Raw genomic sequence first — 24,340 nt, 5'->3', positions numbered from 1 at the left:
GTCTGTGTGACAGAGTCTTGATGGCACATGGATTTGAAGCTGGGTGGATTTTTCTGTCTTCACATCTTTAAAAGTGCTCTTAAAACTGTTATTTGTAATCTCGTACTGTAATGCCAAAAGAAAGGTCATAGGATTTTATGTTTTTACATTTGAATATCTAAGAGGAGGTCATGGGGTCAGCAGAGGTGGACAAAAAGCTTTTTCATCCCTCAGCTGAGTAAACTCTGAGATTCTGGGTTCATTTGGGTGGGGCTTGATCTTTTTTAAGCAAGGGCTTTTTTTCAACCTGAGCATTAGGCTTTTGCAGTGAAATTTGTGTTCAGGCTTTGTTTTTAGTATCTTTTCTTCACAGTAGCTTGATTTTCAGCATTTCAGTATCTTCTGTAGCATATAGCACCCTAATAGTTTAGTGTCCTTAAGCAAAAATGAGTAGGAAGAACTTAATCCGGAAGAGTGCATCTGTTCTGCCTTGTGGATTGTTTGCAGCTGACCTTTGGTAACAGCTGGTTCATACTTGCAGATTTTTGGAATTCACTTCAAGTGTGTTTGAACTTTTTATTCTTGTTTTCTTTTTTGTAGATTACAGATAGAAGAATCTTCTAAACCTGTAAGGTTATCGCAGCAGCTGGACAAAGCTGTAACCACGAACTATAAACCAGTGGCTAATCATCAATATAATGTAAGTAGCTTTTAGTATTTTCCCTCCTTTTCTTCAGGAGGAATTTGGCTTAGGACTCCAGGACTGCTCTGCTGCTGTCCAGCAGCTCTTTCGCTCACAGTTGGCCACTGTCTTTGGAAATGCTCTATGTCATCTGCTTTCTCCTTGATTTTATCTTCTGGGGATCTTCTTTCTGTCTCAAGACCAGTATCACCCTTGGGGCTAAGGTCTGCCAATTGTTAAGTGTCTTGTGTTATCTGATGAAGGGCAGACCATCTTCACCCAACCCTTTTTAGTGGCTTTTTTACATTCTTCCTCTTTTTTTTTTTTAATTTAATTTTGACATTTGTGGATGAAAGGCAGTTCTGACTTTGTGCTATGAGATGTGGAAGCAGTCTTTTGAGCCAAATAACTTACCATCTGCAGGAGGGTAAAGGACTTGAAAAGAATCATTAGTTTCCAGTCCTTTGGAGGAACTGGCAACAAGTGGAAAAAAATAACAGCTGACAATTTTTCTCAGTTTCATACCTTCACAGTACATGTTATTGGCATCATTGGCACTGTCAATATTACACCCACACTGCTGTTCCAGATCAGTTGATGTACATGTAAACTATAATGTCCTTTTCCTTAAAGATCCTCTTTGAGTAGTTTGTACATATGCATATAGAATTGCTATTACTGCTGAATGTGAGGAACATTAAGTCATACTGAAAATGAATCACTGTGTTAGTCATTTAAACTTTCACACTTTTTATTAAGATTTTATTTACATAAAACAAGTGACAATATACTGGATGATATTTAAGCATTATTATGAAAGTCAGTCTATTGCCACAGAACCAGAAATAATAGTTTCTCTCTCATGGGACTGTTTTGTAGTAGTTACTGTTCAAAATCTGCTCTATACATCGATGGTCATACCAATATAACTATTGCAGCTGAGGGAATGATGTTTAACCAAAACAATCACACTGATGTATCCTGCTATGCCGATGCAATTTTGTATGAGTATATTGTTTTATGATGCTGCTGGTATTCTCCTTCTTTAGTTCTGGAATAAATATTTTAAGGTTCAGGTTAGATGGCTGAAAGGATATATTACTGGGAGAAAAAGTCCATGTTGAATTTTTTTGCTGTTTTCAAGCAGAAACTGGTTTCTTAGAACCTGCTGCATTGCATGTAATCATATGGCTGCTGTGTTGGAGACAGGATTTTCACAAGAAAGAAATAATAGTGTACAAGCTGTCATATATGCTACTACATTCGGTCATCATGTGGGCAGTTTCTGAGAGAAGAATGAGTATCTACTAAATAAGACAGAAAGGTTTAACATTTCTTGAAGGAAAGAGTATAAAATGGGGCTTAAGTGTGGCTTCTCCATGTACTTATAAATGAACATACAACAGGAAGGAGGAGGGAAATAAATTACATGTGGATGGGAAATAGCAATAGCTTGTTTGAACTCAAGGACTGGGAAACTGATGAGGTTATTTTTGCAAGAAATTATATTAAGCCTACATTTTTATTAGAAGAAATTGCAATTCCATTACAATGTATGCTAAGATTCTAACTTAAGCTTTTCTTCTCTGGGAAAGGGACCTCCATTATATCTATAAATATTAAATGTGTTTACAAAGTTGCAAGATTAATATTCTTGCAGCTAGAACCTTTCTGTGACTTAATTATTTTTCATAATACAGCAGAAAAGTATTTCAGTGGTTCTGGTTCCAGTTCAGCCCCTTCAGAGGCTTCTTTCAGTGGTTTCTTTGTGGTCCTCTCTTCCCACTGTCCTGTACTGTAGAGGTTGGTACCCATGCTCCAGGAGACAAGAAAACCTTTAAGAGTACTTTCAAGCATCTTCAGATGACCCTTTAGATTTATTCTCACTTCTCTATCACTTCTGTGCTAGCTGTCTACCAAAGCAGTTATATCAGCTTCAGTATTAATGATACCTTCAAGAAGGCATTTTTGGCCGCTTTTCAGCAAGCTTAGCAGCATCCTGGGAAGGTAAACAAAGAGAAACTGATTTCAGTATAAAGTCTTCTGGTAATAAACTCACAACTTCTGTGCTAAACAGCTTGTTCTAAAATGGTCCTTCCTTGAAATCAAGGAGTATTTGAATGCTTTTCAAATTAAAAAAACACACAACTTTAAAGAAATCCAATTAGTTTACAGTGTAGGTGCATTCTATTACATGACTATTAAAAAGTGCTTTAAGCCTACTACATAAAAGATCCTGTTTGCAAAGAAAACAGGAAGGCAAAAAAGTGAAAGGCTGCGTTGTAACTTGCTATGAGCAGTGTATTCACAAGACCAAAAAGAAGAAATCAACAACAGAAGACACCAGGCTTTTTCTTGTTTTTAGCACTTCACAATGTGCTCTGTTTTTAGACAACACTGGAAGCTGTTGCTGAAGTTAGAGGGAAATTCTGGAGTGTTGCTAATTAGAGAGTGGGCAACTGGGATACCAGCTGCAAATAACTTTTCAATAAAGGGTGGGTTTGATATTCAGTTTTCTATGTGAATTGATTTTATACATTAATTAATTAAGAATATTAGAATATTCACATGGAATTTTTATAATAATTGTCTGTTGGACTTGCAGAAGAAGCAGATGTTTTGGACATGCTGTTGTTTATAGGAAGGCTAGTGTCCTATGTTCCTACTCTCATGTCTGTGGTGTAGCAGTTCTGCTGTAGATCATGGCAACCAAGATGATGTACTGTCAAGCTGGTTTGCTTGATGTTACAGTTTGCTATGTTGCAAAGCTATTACTGTTTCAAAGATTTGTTCTTCTTTAAATGCAGTGGCTAAAGAGTTAAATAATTACACTAAACTGTGTTAGTGGATAAAAATCAATTGTGTGATGGCTTTGTGTGGTGAGATTGTAGCTTTTATAACACTACATGGAGTTAGAAAAGCAGGCAAGTATTTGGTTGCGCACGCCCATTGTGGCTTTAAAGCAGAAGCAAGAGACTTCAAGCTACAGGTTGGGAACAATTGCTCTGCATCCAGTTTAATGATGTACATCAATTTCAGAATTTGAAAGAAGTAGTTGGCTGGCTGGAGACCTGGGAGCTATGGCAAAGGTGGTAATAGTCTTTAGCCACTTTGAGGCAGCTACCAAGAGGCAGGATATTTTCACTCCAAGAGTAGGAGGCAGTTAGCTGGCAAGGATAGATAGGAAGAAATAAATTATGCTATAAAACCAATCTTTCTTCTTAAAAATAAGATCTTTAGTATCCAGTAGAACTCTGCATTTTCATTTCTAGTCTTTTTAACTGAAGGTCTTCCTTTTGAGGGCCAGGTTTGAGCCATCAGAAGCAGAACAGCTCCCATACAGAATTATCCCACTTACAGCCAGGCACGTGTCCCTTATTGATCACATGCATCTTTCCTGCTGTACATTGTGCCGCTGTGGATTCACCCACGCAGTTTGCCTGAAAGCACTTGATGATTACATGACTTATATTACCTTCTGGATCACTTTTGTTGGTTCCAAGGAGCTGGATGGTCTTCTGCTCGAGGGTGGTATTGGGGGTGGATGGGGTGATATGCTGGCAGGTGTTGTGGTTGGTGCTCTGTGGGAATTGGGGTTTGTTTGGGGTGTGCTGGTCTGTGCAAATCTTGCTTCTGATGATGAATCAGAGGAAGTATTTTTGGAGGTGATAAAAGTTTCTGCAAAAATACATAGTCATCGGGTGCAGATTGTAGTGGTTAAGTAATTTTTAATGTACAGTTTGAAGTAGGATGATGTGTGGCAACAAGAAGCCTCTGCCTGCTTAGAAGGTTTGGGCTTTTGGGACTAGTGTAACTTCATGTATGCTACTTTGGTTTCTCCTGAAGAGAAACCATCCACATCCTCAAAGTGTGTCTTTGAAGATTGGTTGTATCTTTATGAAGTTGATGCCTTGAGTGCTGTTTCTGGAGAAAATGAGGCAGTGTTCAAGGGCCATTGGGAGCATCCTTTGGGCAGGTGCTAGTTATGATTGTGGATGTAGCCATGTTGGCCTGTGGATTTTCCTGAGCATGGCAATTTGGAGGTTGTTAGACACTTGTCATTGTACCTCAGAAGCTGGTATCAACAGAGGTAGAGTGAGAATACCATCTCAGTTTGGGTTCCTGTACTATTATTAATTCTCCTTTCAGGTTTGGGTACCTGCAGGCTCTGTTTCTGCTTTTTTTTTTTTCTGCTTAAAGCAGACACACACATCTGAGAAGGTTATTGTGCTGAGGACAAAGTGCTTAGTTTATGTTCATAAAAGAACATTTGAATGTTCAAAAGAAAATTTTCCAGATGAAAAAGCACTGAGTCATTGAACAGTGTTTTATTAAATAGAAGAGGTTTTTTTGTGGCTTAATATTCAGCACTGAGAATTATACAGCATTATATATGAATGTCTTTAAAACGTGTTTTGTAACAGATTGAATATGAGAAGAAGAAGAAGGAAGATGGGAAACGAGCTCGAGCTGATAAACAGCAAGTGTTGGACATGCTTTTTTCAGCCTTTGAGAAACATCAGTATTACAACATTAAAGACCTGGTGGACATAACCAAACAGCCTGTGGTATGTACTGGAAGTCTTGTAAATACAACCATTTTCAGTAGTTACTACTGTGTGTATTTTATATATCCAAAAAATAGTTTAGTATATATTATATGCCTTAGAAACTCCTCTCTGAATATGTTTTACAACAAACTGAAATCACCATGTTTTAAGTTCAGCATTGTAGGACAGGGTGGGATACCAAACATTGCAGTGAGTGTGCTTTTTCCTGACAGAGATGGTTTAAATAACCTAAATGGTCTCTTTTTTATTTAGGTTTGCTTTAATACTAGGAACCAAATTCTGTAATGCTCTCCTGTCTCCCCTGCTACTTCTGTCCTCACTGAAGCCTAGTTCTTTTGGCAGTAGAGAGCTTGTGTGTGTGTGTGGTTGGCCTTTCTCTCAGCTTCTGAACTTTATTTTGGCACAGCAACAGGGGTTACTCTTTTCCTATATTTCGTGTAATTAGTATTAAATACAGGGATTATCCATGTTAGGAGTTCAGGCATTGTGTCAATGCCTTCAAAATCACTGAATTTCCTTTGTAAATAGGATAATTTTTAGGTTAAGAGTTTAGGTGGTTGATATTTAGGATTTATTTGGGGTTTTCTTTTAAACAGTATTTTGATACACAAACAAAAAAAGCACCAAGACATCTGCATATGTGATGGTTTTGTTACCTTGCAGTGGCTGTCAGCCTCCTCATGTATGAACCATAACTTCCCAGTTCTTTCCCTTCTTTCCCTGTTGAAGCTTTCCTTGAGCAGACCAGGCAAGAGTGGGAGGGAGGCAATGACATGTGAAGGACCTTTGGTGTTTTTGATGTTTTTCACTGCCAACTTCAATATCTATCCTCAACCCAGCTGCAGATTTCAGAAGACTTAAGGGGACTTAATTATGTTTGAGTCTAAATGGAGCAACAAGTCATAAATTGTTAGAGCTAAGGCAGAAGAAAGAACAGTAACAGCTGGATTATGGAAAAAATACTCTAAAAAAGGGGGGGAAATGAAGATGCTTACTAGTTTTGCTCACTTCACATTTAGAATTAAGTGTATCAGTGTCAGAGCATTTGTATAAGTGAACAGTCTGTTTGGTTAGGAGCTGCACAAAGATGTTACCCAATTCAAATCCATGTAGGTTCACTGGGTTCTAGTGCATTGAAAGAAACTTGAAAGTTGAGTAACATATTTGTGTCTTCCATTCATTTATCTCATGAGTCAGCTCCTTATCTCTGTGGCAGAGAAGGTGTGTGGGTCATGGGAGCTGAGAAGGAGGAAGGAATAGGGGGAAGATACGGAGGAAGTGGCAAGAAAAATTTAGGTGGTTTTTTTTTTAGTAAGAGAAGTGTGGCAGTCACTACCTCAATCACTTTGAGTGCAAGTCTGTACAGATTTATCTCATCTAGCATGACATCAGCTTGCAGTAGTCACCCACAACTCCCACTTAAGCCACTGGAGAACTTGAAGTTACAAATAAATAAAGGTATTTCTCTTACATAATGGTAAATGTAAACAGTAAATTAAACCCTTGCTACAGAATATGTTGCATGTTACACAAGAAATTGCTGCCATCTTTATTTGTGTCATGAAATCACGAAACAAGTCTTTTCTGAATGTAAATTACTGCTGTACTAGGGAAACCTGGGTTTATTTGTTTTTCATTCTAATGCAAAATAACAATTTGCAGTAGTAGGTAAATCTTTTGCCACCTACCCAGATGAAAGTATTGAATGCTCCCTGGAAATATTGGAGTAATTCTAGATTTGGGCTTCATGGCTGTGAACATAATACAACTCTCTGTGAGCAACCAAATATTCGTGAAGAATGGAACCAGTATGGAACCAGTGGTCTAAGATGAACTGTATTTTTAAAAAATGGAGTAGATTGTTTGCATTTTTTCTTCTATTTTAGTTTTAAGTAATGGTTATCCTAAATACAGTTGAGGGGTTTATTTCCCCCTCAAAGTTTCAGAAGGATTTTCAGAGCTGGTAAGTTAACTTCTCAGAAATTTTTTATCCTATAATTCCATAACACTTCATTTTTTATGGAAAAAATCATGAGGGAAGGTGGAACAGAGCAGAGGATGCTTTAAATACACAAACACATCACCTACAGATGAGCTTCTGTGCTAGAATTATATGTACATAAACATACTGGATCCCTTTCTGAGAAAAAATTGTGGCCCCCTGATTAGCAATCACCAGACTCTAAAATTCAGTATGTGGCATCAATGGGAGAGGTGTTCCTCTCCATGGTATGCTATCAGAGCACTATGCTTCACGATATATAGGCCAGCCTGGTGCAGGTGAGAAGTCCTGGTTTCTAGAAGGAGAATTGATCCTGCAGGAAAAATCATAACATCCCCTGAACTGATCTCTTCAAGCCACTTGCTCTCAGGTACAGTACAGCACAGTGGGATTATCCGTGATTCATAACTGTCTAAAAACTCCAGCAGCTCGGTGTTGTCTGTGCACACACAGTGATGTTTTGGGGTTAATGGTCTCAGCTGCCCTCCCTAACACCCCTGCTGCCTGGTTGCCCCCCACAGCAGAGAGGGGGAAAAAGGGATATGTTGCAAATCCTCAGCTGCTGCAGTTCATGGTTCCAGCTTGAAGTGCCCTTACCTGTGGCACAGACCTTGCCTTGCTCTTCCATTTGGGTTGGTTTTGTTCCATTTCATTATGCTCTTGGAAGTTTTGCCCTGAGAGAAGCAGAACTGCCTGGGTAATTAGGTCTGACAAGTAATTGAAATTTAAAATAGCCATCGTATAGCTGGGTGGGTGGGTTTGGGTGGGTGCTGTGGAAAGTTCAGCCACAGTGGTTCCACTCTGCCTGAGCTCAGCAGCAGCATCACACCTTGTGACCCAGATTCCCAGGTACAGACTAGATCTGCCAGCCCAGGAGCTGCACATGAATATACCTCGTGGCACCGAGTGCAGTTATGGGGGATTTTTTCCATTTCTCTGTCCATGTGGTCTAGAGCAGATTTCAGCCTTGCAGCCAGGTGTTTCTCCCACCCACTCTGCCATGCTTTGAAGTGTCTGTCGGTGGCACTGCCTCGTGTGCAAACCAGGCAGTGGATATGCAGGTGTACACATCTACACACAGCCATGCAGAAATGGCTTTCTCACCTGCTCCCAGCACCTTTTACACCGTGCGTGGTGCATCGCTGTGGTGGCGGGCGTGTGTCCCGGGTACCTGACGGAAATGATGACGGCATCTCTGCAACAGACGAGGTTTGCGAGAGGATGTCGGTGATCTCCTGCTGCCACCTGCTGGGCTTTGCATCCAGCGCCCCCCAAGGCTGAGGAGCCACCCCTGCGCAGGGAACTCCCTGCTCCTGTGCCCAGCTGCTCAGCTGAAAGGAAACACGCTAAGGAACTGGTTCAGATACACATCTGTGACGGTCACCTTTCATACCTGGTGGACTGCTTTGTATATTTTTGATGTGTAGCTGAGAGGGAGAGTAAGGATAAATTTCTCTGAAAGAGACTTCTTTTACTGACTGAGAGCATACTTTTTGTTTATGCATTTCCTAGCTTTCCATTTAGCAAAGGGGGGGACAAGTGTAGGGAACAGACTTCAGGCAATCAACCTTTCTTATTTTCCTGTGTCTTCAACACATATTTGCTGGTTTTAATGGCCTGGAGTATGTTGATATTTGCACTTAGTGGAACTGTAGATGAAGAAAATACAAGCTTTCCAACAACTCCAGTTCAATATAAGCACTCCAATAGGATTAAATTGCTCAAACTAAAGCAATTATGAATTTAATGTGGGGATTCTTAAACTGTGGTCGGTGGTTGCCATGACAATCCACTCATATCAGTCCCAATTAATAATTAAACAAAAAAGCAGGCTCTTGTGACTCTTAAGAAAATAACTGGTGTTTATTATAAAGAGTGAAGGAGGGGAATATCAGTGAGTTGTGTTTTGTCAAAGATTATACTACTGGCATAATAGTTCTACTTGTTTTGGTTTTTTTCTTTCTCTTCCAAGCCTTAATATTTTAATGTATTAGAAAATTCTCAGACACATACTCAACGCTCCTCTAAAAATGAGGCCATAATAAAATGCTTAAAGCTTTGGAAAATGGCAGGAAAACCAACAGCTTGAGGCTTTGGCAAAGTCTCAATAAGACAAGGAGTTTCAAGATAATCCCAGCCCAAGCAAGAAGAAAGGTCAAGAGCTTTTAGCTCAATTGTAGGAATTCCAGCAGGAGGAAGATGTGTGAGATAATACTTCCCAAGAGGTGCTGGTAACTTCATTTCAGCAGTCCCTGGAGCATCCATCTCACCATACTTGCTTCTCAGAGGGAGTGCCTCGGAGCCATCACCCCTGGGGCTCGGGTGCTCCCTGCTGCATCCCTGGGGCTTGCCCTAATCCCCGCTGGTGCCTGAGGGCTGAAGTCTATCCCAGAGTCCTTCCCACACCAGTTAGCGCCCATCAGCCAGCAGGGCTGTCTGCCCCCTAGGAACTGAGTCCATGTGATTGTGCAGGTGTGTAGGAACTGTGGCATTTGGCTGCCTGTTTAATTTGAATTTTTGTTTCCTTTCAGATATACTTGAAAGAAATTTTGAGAGAAATAGGCATCTACAATGTGAAGGGGACCCACAAAAACACATGGGAGCTGAAGCCGGAATACAGACATTACCAAGGAGAAGAAAAAAGTGATTAATAAAAACATTGATGGAATAAGAGTAATTGCACTGAGGGAACTGTGGTGTTTACAGACAGGACTGAGCACAGTGCAATTCTGCAAGGATAAAGAAAAATTAAAGCAGCTGATACTTTGTAATTTTCTGTAGCTTTTTTCCCCAAGGAATATTTCTTGTATGTTTCTAAATATGCTTTGTCTTTTGACTGGAAAAGTTTATAGAATAAACTTGTATTAGATTTATCTTTATTAGAAATCTTTTGAGTTCTCCTCTCACTTTTTCTTGGTAGCTTTGTGGCTTTTCCAAGCCGTGGTAACTTTGATGGAAAATGTGTCTTAGAGGAACCCATAACTTTGTGGGTTTGCATTCCAGTGATGCCTTTTCTTGTCTTAAAATCAAGAGGCATACACGGTTAGAAGGGGAAAAGGGATTTTACCTTGGTATTTATTTTTAAGGATCCTTAGGTGTACACGTCCAGGTCATATGCATCAAGATGTACCCCACCGAGTCTTTCCCTGTGTCTCTGTGTCTCTCTCCTCCCGTGTGTTCCCGTGTCCCCCCCAACATTGGGTATAACATTATAGGCTTTTCTAATTAGCGTATCTATCAAAGATTCCCCAATGAGAGGTTCAAGTGAGCCCCCCCTCCCCAAGGAACCTTCCCCTGGATGGTCCTATCTTGGTTTACAGAATATGTTCTGGAGAGGACCTTGGGGTCTGGGGCACACTGATCCCTAGCTACGAAGCTTCTAAGATGTTTAGTCTCTTAGCTTAACAAACAAGTCTAAGAATGTAGGCAAAAAGCACTAGGAATACAGAAGCTGTAAAAAGGTATAACAGGGGTATAAAAGAAAAGGCAAAAATCTTCATGGCATCACAGTATAACCAGGTTTATACCCTCAGTTCTGTTGGGATCTGTCAGGTCTTCATCTGGAAGTCTGCAAAGGTGCACAACCCTTTGTGCAGTGTTTGGGTGGAATGGACATGATGCTCCTCCTGGGATCAGGCTTTAGGAAAATTAGCCACAACCATGGTGATCATCATGATCTTTAGACTCCCTGGGAACAAACCAATGCAGTTAAAAACCCATAAAGTCAGTGGGAAGATGTCAGTCCCCTCCATGTGATTACTGAGAAAAAAATGAAATGTCTGTTAGGTACAGCAAGGAATAGTTTTATCTTTTGTTTGGTTTGTATGCTGATCCCTAAGTTTTGTTTAAGCATATCAATAAAAGCATTATTTTAATTTGTACCACACAGTGTTCTACCTTATTGACTGAACATGTTGTGATTTAGGTGGCATTGGTCTGAAGTGTTTTTTCAAAGCATGTTTTTATTGCTGGCTTTGGCCACTGGGTTCCTCTGCGGTTTGGGAAAGATTGCTACATGTATCTGTGTCTCTGTTCCCCCATTTGTGAAATGCACACATGCAAGGGTTGTCCCTTCAACATCCTTTTTAGGATGGAGCAGGAAGGCGACTATTTAATTGTATTCTCAAGTTTAATTATATTCATTTTATGTTAAAGAAACAGCAAAGAACACAGAGTGGGAAAACCTCACTAGTGTACCTGTACATGAAGCAAAAGCTGAGGTTTGATAGTTCAGCTTTCACATTCCCTTATGTCCTTCAGGTGTGTGCATCATTTCTGCTCACCCTAATGAAACAGGAGGTCTGCTGTGAGAAGCAAACATTCCATTATTGGTCCACTTGGAAGCAATGAACAGCGTGGGGAGCGGTCAAATTGCTTCCAGAGGTTTGTGAAACAACTCTTATACATAAGTCACACAATTTTGCTCAATTTTTTTTCTAGAGTTGTTTGTGTAGGTACCTCTCTACAGCTACACTTCGGGCTGCTGCTCAGCGTCCTGTGGCATGAAGTGTCCAGTTCCCAGGAGATGGCCTGCTGAGAGTTCTGAAGAGCAGATCCCATTCTGGGGGCAGGGTGGTGTGTGTGCTTTCATAAATACTGCCGCTGACTCGTGTCTCCTCAGGCTCTACGAGCAGACCCAGCTTGCAGATGGCTGCAGGAGCCCTCTGAGGGTGCTGAGAGGAATGCAGGAAGTCAGCCTTTGTGTCTTGCTGTGGAACACGATGTGCTCCCAGGCAGTAGCCAGGGCCTGCTCACCCTGCTGTCCTCGTGCTGCTCGAGTCCTCTGTGCACTTGTGTTCAGAGCCGTGTAGGATGAGAGCTCTTGCCTTTCATGAGCTGGGCTCTTCTGTGGGATCCGTGTCCTGTTTCAGCAGCTGAAGCACCCTGCAAGTGTGGGTCAGTTTCTCCCTTGTGTTGGTCCTTACATGGTCCTCTAAAACCATGCAGGGGGATGCCATGCAATCCTGATTGAGTAGTAGTGTAATTCCTTACCACAGGTAAAAATGACTGTGCCATTTCAGAGGGAAATGGTTCCTTTGAGTGGGATCCCCAGCAGGATTAGTTTAGCAGGAAAGTTTTGGATCTCCTTGTATTTCTGGTTTAATGTGAGCTGCTTCACAGTTTGTCTTCAGTTGAGAGGGACATAATCAGTCAGCATGAAATGCCTGAACATCTAAGTAAAGGAGGAGTTTTATTGATCTGCAGAATGCCTTTGGACAGGGTAAATAACCTCTACTCAGGAGTAATGGAAAATGTGCAGAGCACTCCATTTTTTATGGGGTTTATGGTCTTTACAAAGGGCTGCTTTTTTTATGGGTATCATTAAAAATGTGTAGAGTGCTAGAAGTAATCAAGCAATGGAGTTTTCAACCAGCAAGCAAGCAGGAAGGTTGAGGAATGCCAAGGTGTACTGGTTTGCTTGCAGTCTTCTGTGGAATAACACCAGTTAAGAAAAAAATGAGGAGCAGGACAGTGAGGAAATACCATTTCGAAAATGGAACTAGGAAATGCTGTACCAGAGTAAACTAAGAAAAAGTAACCAGTGGAGAGTCCAGAAGCCAGGCAGCTCATGAAGTACTTTTTTACCTGCTTCCTACATGATTTTGGAGGCTTTCTAGCATGTTAGAGTGCAATTGGAATTCTAGCCTCAAAAGCTGCCACAAAATCCAAGTGGCATGAGAGCAGGGAACAATGAGCCCACAGAGATGCTGATCTAGAGCATGAAAGATGCTCTCCTGTGCTGGCAGCAGGACCTGTGCTGTGCATTCAAGCGCTCTGCTGGCTCCTGCCTCGTGGCAGCACATGGTAAAGACAGACGTTTTGAGGTGCCCTTGGCAGGTCATCATGCAGCCTGCAGCCAAGCCATCCTAGAGACAGAAGCAGCAGGATAAACACACTGCTATGGGGCCCGTATTCTCCCTTCTGCAGTGACCCAGGGCACTGCAGGACTAGGCTAAATTCATGCAAGGCTGTAGTTACTGAGCATTTGGAAGAACCTCTTTTGGATCTATCGCTTAATAACCAGCAAAACCTCTCCAGCTCTGCTGCGCTTGTTCTGCACGAGGCCCTTACGCAAGTGCTGTTGGCAGGATTGCCATCTGCCAGGAGAGAGGAAGAAGGAGGCTGGCCCCCACATTTGGATTAATTTAAACTCTGGACTCACAGCAGTGATGAACAATGATTCCCTGCCGGTCTTCCCATGTGCTGCTGTCTCTGCTCGCTGCTGAACTCTGCTCAGGCAAATGTTCTTGAATATTAGTGGTCAAAGCAGTGCTTGGTGAGTGGGTCCCACAGGCATCAGAGGAAGTTTCTGTGTGCTAAATGCCATGAAATCAGATTAAAAGCGCATCCACTCTCCAGCATTGCTTCTCCCAAATGACCAGTTTGAATCATTGGAAATCTCCTACTCAGGAAGCTCAGGCAGTACCAGCATGGACCTGAGCAGACACGAGGTGACAGTCACCCCTTTAGAGATCCCCCCACACTCACTCAACCTTCTTCTCTTTCCCCCCACCCCAGGGAAATGGGGAGGAGAATCAAAGTAAAACTTGTATGTTGAGAAAGAACAGTTTAATAACTGAAAATTAGTAAAATATAGTAGTAATGGTAAAAAAAAATAAAAATTCTAATAAAAACAGAAAAACAAGTGGTGGCCAATACCACCACCCTCACCATCCTCTGACTGATGCCAGACCCCCCCTTCCTGAACCCAGGTCGGCCCCCCTTATGGGTAAGTCCCTCCCTGTTTATATACTGGGCGTGGCATTCTGTGGTGTGGAATAACCCTGGTAAGCCTGGGTCACCTGTCCCAGCTGTGCTCTCTCCCAGTTTCTTTTGCATCCCTCTTCCCTGGCAGAGCATGAGACAATGGAAAAACGTCCTTGACCTAGGGTAAACACGACTTAGCAGAAAACCAAAACATCAGTGTGTTATCAACACTGCTCGGATTCCGAATTCAAGACACAGCACTGTAACAGCTACCGAGAAGAAATTAACTCAGAAACGAGCACGGCTGAAAACCAGGACACAGCGGGACCAGGACAGCACGCGTTGCCGGGGGTGGCTGGCAGGCTGGGGCACCCTGGTGGGTGAAGGGCAGAGCTGACTCCCTGAAACACCTTTTTGTGGGCAGCGCCAGGAAGCACCGGCAGCTGCAGCCAGTTCTATGGCCGCAGCAACCACACAGCTGCAGGGGCAGCGAAATCATCCCTCCCTGCTGCCACGGGAGGGGCCGAGGGCGCCCGGCTCGGGCGCAGACACAGCTGTAGCTAGAGCAGATAAAGCTCAGCCCTTGAACCAGGCTATTCCAGTAGCAATAGTGGGGTTTTGTTAGCTGAACATCCATTGTGAGGAGGGCGGGAGTAGCCAGCTTTACATGGCCATTTCTCGACTACTCTGTTACAAAGAATGGGGGAAGCTAATCTTTAAAAAACTTTCTGGACATCTACGTTCATGGACATTCCCTATTATAAAAACAACAGCTGGACTGCTTTGTGCCAGCACACCAGCATCTTGCTGAGGATAGGAAGAAAGAGGTTTGCTCTCTGAAATGCCAGCCGTGTTTCCTTCCTGCTGCTGCTGGTCACACAGATGGGGAGGTGAATCCCAGCTGTTAGCTCCCAGGATAAAGGGTGGGCTGCAGAGAAACAATGGTTCAGCATTTTTATCATTGTGCCCAGCTGCTGCCACACTGGCATCACACAACCAAAACGGTCTTTAAAAGGTCTCCAAGGGTGTTTGGCTCCTTTCTGCCTAAAGCGGAAGGTGATGAATGCAGCTCTAGTGGATCGAAATGCCCAGCAGCCACGTGCATGCTCAGCAACATCCCACCCACTCCTGCAGAACACACTTGCAGAGTTGCCAGCATTTGCTGGCACCCAAAAATGCTCCCTCAAGCCACCAGCCCCGGCCACAGGAACTTGGCTGTGATCTTTACACAACAGCTTCCAGCTGCAGTTTCAACCAAAAGGCAGCCAAGGCACAAGGACTGCGGACAAGCAAGACTGTGCTCTTGGAAGTGGATTTTGTACTGTTTAGGGCAAAAACTTCCAGGCTTGGCTAGGGTTTTTTCCTCCTACCAAGACGTTTATCCCTGAGCTAATGAACACGGTGTTTAACTGCTGCTCTCGCACTGCAGGCTGCAGTGACACAGAGGTTTTCTGGTCCGGAGCAAAACATCCCAGCTTGCAGTGGCAGCGACACCCCAGGGAAGTGGCTACGGAGAAGCACAGATGGAGGCTCACAGGAGCAGAGGGGGGCATCCTATCTGCTCCAAGCGAGCAGCAGAGTGTGAGAAAGCAGAGGGTATCTTGAGGCAGATACTATTGCTCTTTAATGAAAGCATCCTCCCTGAACAGCTGTCACTGAGAACACTGCCAGGATTGCAGTGGGCTGGCCTGTGCCAGCTCAACAGCCAGAGACTTGCTTAGGGAAGAAAGTAAATTGCAGCTTTTAAATATTTTCCACATTAAAAAAAAAAAATTAGTCTCATTTTACTTGTTGGACAACAACCATGTCCTAAGCTTACTGTAATTGGCTCCTGGCCGTGAGCTAAACTGAGTTAAAAAATAAATTCACAAGAAAAGCCCCCAACACCAATCAAACCCAACTGTGTTTCCTACAGACTTTCATTTAGAATTTTCCCTTTGCGGGTTCTCCCTCCTTGTGCCAAAGCTGAGGGCTGCACACGGTTCCAGGACCATCATCCACTTGGGTTCTGGCATCCACCCCCAGCCCATGCTCAGTGGGCAAAGCTAAGTGGGCTTTGGCCCCAGAGGGGCAGTGGGGACACCAGTGTCTCTTGCAGCACACCAGATGTTCCCTCCACATGAACACCCCCAGGCCTGCACCCTTTCTCCTCAAAGCAGATGGCCAAGGAGCAAAACACTGCTGTAGCAGCATTCAGACATTAACATCAGTCACTGGCCCATGGAAAGTGTTCGGGGTTTTTTTGTGGATTTGTAGATGGGGTAGCAAAACTGTAAGACAAAAAGCAGACATTGAGGGAGAACAGTGGGGTGGGAGGGCAGAAGGTCAAGGGGACCATGGAACACGTGCCCAGCACAGCAGCTGCTTCCTTCAGCCTCAAGGCATCACTCCTTTAGCCACAGAGGTATGAAACTAAAAAGGCAGGTGCTTCTCTTTGTAAGCAAATCAGCCTTCCTTCCCCAGCAAGGAAGTACGTGGGGGCCACCCACAAATCAGCATCCAGCTCATAGCGGGTGCAGGAGCAGCCTGAGACCTGAGCCAGCAGAAGAAAGGTTTCCACCCAGCTGCTTAACCTGCTCCATGAGGCTCAGGGAAAATGCTATTTGGATCCTTCCCAAATCCATTATCTTTCCAGGAATGCGAGATGCAGGCCTGATAAGCCTATGTTTTAAAACAAGGCAGGGCTAAGTTTTAAAGCTGTCCTTCAGTTCGGGCTGTGTTTGAAGCAGCACCAGGGTAATTTGTTACCATGGAGGATTTTATCAATTTAATAATGCCAAAGCTGTTGTCTGATGCATGAAGTTTCCTTTCCAAATCACTTCAGCTTTTCAGGCCCAGGAAGGAAACAGCTGCTTTAGATGAAGATGGGCCAGAAGAGGAGGAATTACATAATGAGGAAATACACAGAGCTTCCCAACACAGAGCCGTGCCATGGACTGTGGACAAGTGCATTTACCAGCCACTCCACAGCAGGCAGCTACCAAAGCAGCGCAGCTGCGACAACCACTTGTCACTGCCGCAGTCCTTCCCTGCCACACCCTCCCTGGTGCATCTGACAGACTTGATGCTGCAGAGCAGCAAGAATTGTCCTCTTCCCTGAGAAACTGAAGGCAGCAATGCATTTTTGGGAAGTGCAGTGAGTACAGAAAGAACATTTCTCTTGCAGCTCACTGAAGAAACAAACAAAATCCCACAACTCCAGAGCCTTTGAACTGACACTTCCTCACAACAGGCTGAATGGAGCCTTCCCACCAGAGGCTCTGCCATGCAGAAAAGAACACCTGCTTGGAGCACAGAACCCCCTAGTTAGGAATGTCTGCACACCAATTAAATATCCCAATGAGCCTGGAGTACAGACAGCATGACACACAATCTGCCATTCAACCAAGCAGCAAGGCTGTGCTCACGGTGCTTTGAAGCACCTGCTTTTCACAGCAGCACCTCATCTGTACACAGGTGCCACGTGGCAATTTGCTCCAGGCTGGTGCCCAGGGCTTCCAGCCTCAGCAGAACCAGGCAGGCAGGGGGAGGAGCCATTTTCACTCCCACATATCAGCTCCAGTTTTAAACTTTGACTCACAGGAAGTGGGAGCCAGGGCTATGAGGGGCAGCACAGCCATACCAGCACTGCCCTGCCCACACTAACTTTACTCAACTGAGAAGCAAAAGCCTCAACTGTTTCCTCTCCCTCTCCTTTAATGCTCTCATTTTTAATGAAGATGCAACAGAAAAGAGAAGATAACATCCTCACCTGGCCCCATTTACATCCTCTGCAAGGAAAGCAAGAGTTGCCTCAGTGACTTTATCCAGGCTTTGAACCTGCCTCCCTGCCTTTCAGCCCCATTGAGTGAAACAGGTTACACCAAAATTGTACCTCATCCAGAAGCTCAGCTGACCCACAATTCTTACTTGGAAATGCTTTAAAAAAATTATATATATATTTATATAAATGAAGTTCCCACAGAACTAAAAGAGGGTGTATTTAACCAGACAGGAGCCTCAGAGATAACTAGGGCATATTCCACTCCCTCCTCCAGTCTCTCACTCCTCCCAGCCTGCTGCCACATCTATCTCACCCCTGCAGACCCCCACCTCCACCCTCCAGCACCAGGGGCCAAAAACTGACACAGGACAGCAAAGATGAAGAAACTCTGTAGGAGATACACAGTTGGCACGTGGGCCATGCCCTCCCCTTTCAGGCACCTTAACCTCCTATGCCTCTGCCATCACTGCAGCAGGAAGAAAGTTAATGATTACCAGTCCAAGGCAACATCCCTGGTCAGGCACACAGCAGCAACAGACACCCACTTACTTGCTCCAGGTGGGGCTCTGAGGAAATTTGTGTTCCTTTATTCAATCCAAACTGCCACCAGGTCAGACAGGCAGAAAGCGCAAGGAACCTGTTACTGTTGCATCTCAGAGAGAACCAGAGAAGCAACAGTGTTTGCTCCAGGTCTGTCAAACAGATGCATTCCCTGACAAGGAACACGGCAGGAACAGCAAGTAACACTTCTCAAGCACAGACATTCAACCAGTTTGCAGGAAGTCTAGGGCACAGCTAGGCCATTCCAATCTCTCTCTCCAAGAGGCCAAGCACATAAAAATCCTGCTACTTGACTAAATTCTAGTTAATATGCTCCCTCAACAGCTCTCAAATACAAAGTACCACAGCCAGGCTGTGCTGGAAAACAGCCATTTCACCCTCTCTCCACAGTGTCCCTATTCAGCCTTCTCCCTTGATCTTGGAGACATACTATAACTCAGGAGAGACTCAAGTACACTTGTCTGACAAAGCAGCTCAGCCAGCCCTCAGCTTTAGTGGCACATATTCCATTCTGGGATGTTTTCATTATTCATTTCTTATCTCTTCCAGAGGTAAGTCTCTGCACAATCACAAACAATGAAGGTGGTCCACTCCATTATGACATTTCTTGGACTTTGCCTTACTGACCTCAACCTGCTTTTGCACTCCAGTGCCACAGGCAAACAGTGAAATCTGTCTGGAAACAGTCCAGTTGCAGGGCACTGGCACCAGCTCTGCTACTGACAGCACCCAATCCTTGGTGCAACCTCTCCTTCGAGTCACCTTGAGACACACATCAAACCAACAGACATCACCTAGAATGGGTTTAAATGAGTTTTATTTTAGACAACCTACATGATAGATGTTTTTTCTTTTTTTTTTTTAAACAATGCCTCCACTCCAAATCAGGGTCAAAATAAGTGAATAAAGCTCAAGATGACATCAGTCCAGTTGTTAGACATTGCTGATTCCTGGTGTTGTGCCGATGAAGAAGAAACAGCAGCCAGCTATGAAGACAAGTGATCCAAAACCATACTGTTTGATTTGTTACTGAAACAAGAGTGGCAAGTGTTAGCTGAAGGTCATGACAGTCACAGTAAGCTTCTGTAACTTATTCATGTATTCTCTAATTCAATCTGGGCTGCCACAGTCAGGCAGGCAGAAAGCGCAAGGAAGTTATTTTTGCATCTTAGTGCAAACCAGGGAGCAACAGGAAAAGTGCCCATGGTCTATCAGAGGATGCTGATCATTTTTACAACTGTACAAAGCAACTGGCACCCACCAGCTGCTGAGCAAGCCAGGTGGAACACTCATTCACACCCTTCCTGCTTGACACGCCAAGGTTCAGATTTCCTCTCAAGTAAGAGCACATCCAAAACAAGTACCAGAGCTTACAATGTACATGCTGTCTCTGAAAACAGCTGCACCAAGAAGCTGAAGCAGGTTTTACTGCACATGGGAACACCCTGCTACTGTTCTTTCACTCCACCTTGAAGTAGATGGAGTTACCCAAACAACACATCCAAAAGGTGTGCCCCTGTAGAGGAGATGCACAGAAGCTTCTGCTCCCAGGAGGTACCTTCCAGATCATCACCTCTTCCAGGGCCAGGACAGACATCACCCCTCCATCAGGCTGTGGGAAGTGCTGTGTCTGTCTGCCAGTTAAAGTATTCATTTAGTTGGGCTACTGCTCCACTCCAGAATCTGGCTCATCTTTAGATGATTTGCATACCAGAAAGCCTGTAAGAGCCTTTACAGATAAATTTAGCTGTCTGTAAACAGACTTCACATGTCCACAATGACTGGGCAAAGCAACTGGTGATCCCACACTGCAGTGAATTCCACAGGTCTCCAAACAAGCCAAAAACCCACAAGTGCTGGGACCCAAATACTGTCTTGTGGCAACCATATTCCAATACAGAATAGTTAAAGCAAACCACAGGAGCTGTCCTGAGTTCAGGTAGTTGGAGATTCCAGAGAGAGTAAGGTTAAGTACTTGGTCACATATTACTGTGTTCCCAAATTTAGAGCAATATTTAAACTGACAGTTCTTGTAGCAGGCCATCAGATTAAGTGAAAGAAGATGGGACATGACCATGCAAGGTACTTCACAATTAACCCCCACAAAAGGGATCCAAAGTAGAAGTGCTCCATTTCAGAGAACCTTCTCTTTAAGGTAATAGTTTAAACCCATTCCCAATTACACACATCTCACCAGGGCAATCCCTTCTGCATTTCTTAGCCATTAAGTCACCATGAGTCACTGCAGTGACACTACATCCCCTTTCAGTACAACTGAATAGTACTCATAAGTTTCAGGCCCTTTATATAATATGAAGCACCCATCATGCTGTGCTTACACTGTTTTTTAACTGGCAGCTACTGTTCACTTTAACAGGGGTACAGGAGAACGAGTGATGAAGGAGCTCACCATGTACTTGGGCACATTCACCCAGGTCAGGTCAGTACTTACACATTTCTCAATTTCTAAGCCGTCCTTAAAGAAAATCATATATGGGGTCACACCGTCCTCACGGAAATCCAGGAGAGCCACCATTCCATCTGGATTCATGTTCTCTCCTACAAAGAACTTCAGAGGAATGTGTTACTGAGACATTTAATCAGCTATTATCAGGAGAAAATGCCTTTTTACACATGAACAATTCAACACCACCAAGCTCAGTTTAAAAGTCTTCCTTTTAAAAGTCTTTGACCAGCCACAAGGAGTTTCCTTCTCTGCAGCTTGTCCATCTCCATACCACCATGGATGACACACCAGAAGAAAGGGATGCCACCCAGAGGGACCTAGACAGGCTGGAGAGGTGGGTCCAAGGGAACCTTGTGAAGTTCAAAAGGCCAAGTGCAAGATCCTACACCTGGGTGATGGCAATCCCACGCACAAATACAGGCTGGGCTTGAGAACAGATTGAGAGCAGCTCTCAGGAGAAAGACTTGGGGTGTTGGCTGACAACAACTCAGCGTAACCCAGCCCTGTGAGCTTGCACCCCAGAAACCCAAATGTATCAGGAGAGGAGTGACCAGCAGGCCAAGGGAGGTGATATCTGTTCTGCTCTGCTGAGACATCACCTGGAGTGCTGCATCTAGCTCTGGAGCTGGGACCCCAACATAAGAAAGATGTGCTGGACCAAGCCCAGATGGGCCACTAAGATGGTCAGAGGCCTGGAGCACCTCTCCTATGAGGAGAGGCTGAGAGAGTTGGGACTGTTCACCCCTGGAGACTCCAGGGAGATCTTACAGCAGCTTCCAGTACCTAAAAGGGGCTACAAAAAAAATCTGGAGAGGGACTTTTGACAGAGGCATGTTGCAATAGGACAACAGGGATTGGCTTTGAACTCAAAAGAGGGCAGATTTAGATTACATATTAGGAAGAAATAATTTACTGTGAGGGTGGTGAGACATTGGCACAGGCTGACCAGAGAAGCTGTGGATGCCCCATCTCTGGAAGTGCTCACGGGCCAGGTTGGATGGGGCTTTGAGCAACCTGATCTAGTGGAAGGTGTCCCTGCACATGGCAAGGGATTGGAACTCAATGCTGCTTTTCAACCCAAAGCATTCTGTGATTCTCTAATTTTACCATGCTGCTGTGAAAAGAGTAAGACACAGCAAGGGCCAAAGTATCCACCTTTCAAGTCTAACTCCACAGTCCCTAAATTGCCCTAACAACAAATGCAGATAACTACAAGCATTACCAGCTGAAATTAGATCCCCAAACACCTAAAAGTCTTTGGCTGTTTCTCCTCCCTGACTCTCAGGGCCCCTAATACTCTCAGAAAAGGTCAGGTTAGCATCCTCACAACAGGAGCCCCCAAAATTATCCAAATCAGTACAGCAAATGAACCAATTACAGCTTATCAATACTGCTGTTAAGGAAACATAAGTTACCTGGTAGTTTTTGAAGTTGGCAAGGATGTGTTTTATTTGTTCTGCAGCCCCTGTCATGAAAGGCTTTACTCTCTCTGGCTTGTGCTCCTCAAGTCTGGCTTTGATTCTGGAAGGGGAAAAAAAAAAAAAAACAAACCTCTGAAAACATGTTTAGTTAAATAACTTCACTGTCTGGCAGGGTGTCATAGCAGAAAAAGTTGCTACCTATCAAATTTTGATTTTGCTGCCTTTCCCCCCACTCCTTCTCAAAGCCCCCAGATTTTAATTAAATTTTGCAAGTGAAATCACAAAACAGTGCCTGCCATTCCTACCAAGCTCATTATACTACTAGGCTAATAAAAAAGGCAAAAATCAGCAAAAATCAGCAAGCCTCTTCCACAGCACCAAGAGTGTCACCTATCTGTGTCACAAAGCATTTTCACCATCAGTATTAACCCCACTGAACCGCAAGCAACAGAAATTACACCTTGAACTAGCAAAAAGTCCCATTTGCACATTGTCATGCTAGAAAAGCTTCAGGAAGCTTTTTTTTTTTACCACCTCAGTCCCTTCCACATGAAGGTTTGGCATGGAGAAATATGAAAGAAAACAGCAAGGTTACAAATAAGATCCAAAGCACATAAGTAAGTCCTCTACCTCAGCCAAGATAAACATAGATATTCCAGCACCCATTCTTCAGGGCTCCAGTTCTACCAAGCATTAAGACATTACTGAAGTTCACAGCCAGTTTCACACCCGTATCAGAACCAACACCTACTATGAATAAACCCAGTGCTGTTTTTATAGTCTCAAGCACGTAAAACCACTGCCATCCCACTGAAAGGAAAAGCCTTCCAACACTTACGCTTTCATGTAATCCTTGATGTACTTCTTGTAGGATTCTTTTGTGAAGCTGGTCTCCTGAAGGTGGTGGTTAATTACTATGTCAACACCAGTTATGACCGTGGCTTCTGTTCCATCTCCCTCAGGACCTTCAGCAGAGGCATTGCCACCAATTAGAGAGTCATCAATTTGACCCTCTGTCCTGGTGACCATCTAGATTTAGAGACATCAAAAAACTTAACGGCTCTGCAAAAAACCTTAATGCTACTGCTCTTACACACCTATGACCTGACAGCAGGGCACAACTCCAGAGACACAGTTCAGTGCAAGGAACCTGGCTGCAGCTTGAGTACTGATTTTCCCAGGGACACGAGAAGGGGGAATGGCTTCAAATTGAAAGAGAGTAGGTTTAGATTAGCTATCAGGAAGAAATTCTTTACATGAGAGGCACTGGCAGAGGCTGCCCAAAGAAGCTGTGGATGCCCCATCTCTAGAAGTGTTCAAGGCCAGGTTGGATGGGGCTTTGAGCAACCTGATCTAGTAGAAGGTATCCCTGCCCATGGCAGGGAGGTTGGAACTGGATGATCTTCAAGGTCCATTCCACCCCAAACCATTCCATGATTCTATGGCTCCCAAGCATGACCCCCCCTCCCGTGCCTAACCCAAACTCCATCACACTCTACCCTAGCTGACCCGGGCTCTCTTAGGCACCACCCGCGGCAGCAACAGGCACTGGTCTTCCCTTCTCTCTCTCCCTCCTCGGGCCCTTCGCAGGGATGCCACCCCCACTCCCCACCGGCCGTGAGTCACCGCGGCGTCCCTTCCTCCCTCCCTCGGGGCGGGCGGGCACTCACCTTCCCCTCCACTTCCAGGCACAGGCCGTCCGCCACCTCCCGGATCTTGTAGATGTCCGAGAACATCTCATCCTCTGCGGGGGACAGACATACACACACACACACGCACACGTCAGCCTCCACCTCCCGGCACCCACCACCTTCCCCCCGCCGCTCCCGCCCCCGGGCCCCGCGCCCCCCCCGCCTCGGCCCAGCCCCGCACATGCGCGGCGGCACCGCCGGGCCCAGCGCCCGGGCCCGGGCCGCGCTTCCCCCCCCGCTCCGAGCGGCAGCCCGGCCGCCCCTCCCGGCCGCGCCGCGCCGCGCCCTCCCCGCGCCCTTACGGCTGATGCAGTCCCGGTAGATGATCATGGCGGCGGCGGGGGGCGGCGGGGGCGCGGGGTCTCAGCGCAGCGACCCGGGCGCGGGGCGGGAGCGGGGCGGAAAGGGCCGAGTCAGCGCCTGCCGGGGCTCATATAGCGGGCACGGCCCCCCGCGTCACCGCGCACGCGCACTGCGCACCGCCCCGCCCCGCCG

The 24,340-nt window shown here is 44.8% G+C and overlaps 2 protein-coding genes, 1 long non-coding RNA gene and 2 other non-coding genes across 5 annotated transcripts in view; 1 reads left to right on the top strand and 4 right to left on the bottom strand.

Annotated features, from left to right (window-relative positions):
- The window catches only part of GTF2F2 (general transcription factor IIF subunit 2), a 90,254-nt gene extending 80,134 nt beyond the window's left edge, over nucleotides 1-10,120 (top strand). Inside the window, exons 7-9 of the mRNA XM_048295330.1 lie at nucleotides 580-679; nucleotides 5,086-5,229; nucleotides 9,766-10,120. Of these exons, the coding sequence (XP_048151287.1) occupies nucleotides 580-679; nucleotides 5,086-5,229; nucleotides 9,766-9,885 (364 nt within the window). The 3' untranslated portion in view covers nucleotides 9,886-10,120. The remainder of the gene's footprint in view (nucleotides 1-579; nucleotides 680-5,085; nucleotides 5,230-9,765) is intronic.
- Nucleotides 10,121-10,738: 618 nt separating this feature from the next.
- On the bottom strand, nucleotides 10,739-13,094 carry LOC125321908. The gene is made up of 2 exons (XR_007201758.1): nucleotides 11,693-13,094; nucleotides 10,739-10,922 (listed from the first exon to the last, which is right to left on the bottom strand). It is a non-coding gene; the product is annotated as an uncharacterized LOC125321908 (long non-coding RNA).
- A 5,185-nt stretch (nucleotides 13,095-18,279) lies between these two features.
- LOC125322263 lies at nucleotides 18,280-18,414 on the bottom strand. Its single transcript, XR_007201916.1, has one exon. It is a non-coding gene; the product is annotated as a small nucleolar RNA SNORA31 (small nucleolar RNA).
- Nucleotides 18,415-19,066: 652 nt separating this feature from the next.
- Nucleotides 19,067-24,266, bottom strand: TPT1 (tumor protein, translationally-controlled 1). Its single transcript, XM_048295328.1, has 6 exons — nucleotides 24,148-24,266; nucleotides 23,825-23,898; nucleotides 22,993-23,183; nucleotides 22,149-22,254; nucleotides 20,719-20,835; nucleotides 19,067-19,295 (listed from the first exon to the last, which is right to left on the bottom strand). Exons 1-6 carry the CDS (start codon nucleotides 24,173-24,175, stop codon nucleotides 19,293-19,295), a joined length of 519 nt encoding a protein of 172 aa, XP_048151285.1. The 5' UTR covers nucleotides 24,176-24,266; the 3' UTR covers nucleotides 19,067-19,292.
- On the bottom strand, nucleotides 19,361-19,490 carry LOC125322262. Its single transcript, XR_007201915.1, has one exon. It is a non-coding gene; the product is annotated as a small nucleolar RNA SNORA31 (small nucleolar RNA).
- Nucleotides 24,267-24,340: the final 74 nt, after the last annotated feature.

This window comes from Corvus hawaiiensis, chromosome 2 (assembly GCF_020740725.1).
Source record: "Corvus hawaiiensis isolate bCorHaw1 chromosome 2, bCorHaw1.pri.cur, whole genome shotgun sequence".
Classification (NCBI taxonomy): domain Eukaryota; kingdom Metazoa; phylum Chordata; class Aves; order Passeriformes; family Corvidae; genus Corvus; species Corvus hawaiiensis.
Note: the sequence above shows the minus strand (reverse complement) of the source record. Positions and strands in the feature narration are given on the sequence as shown.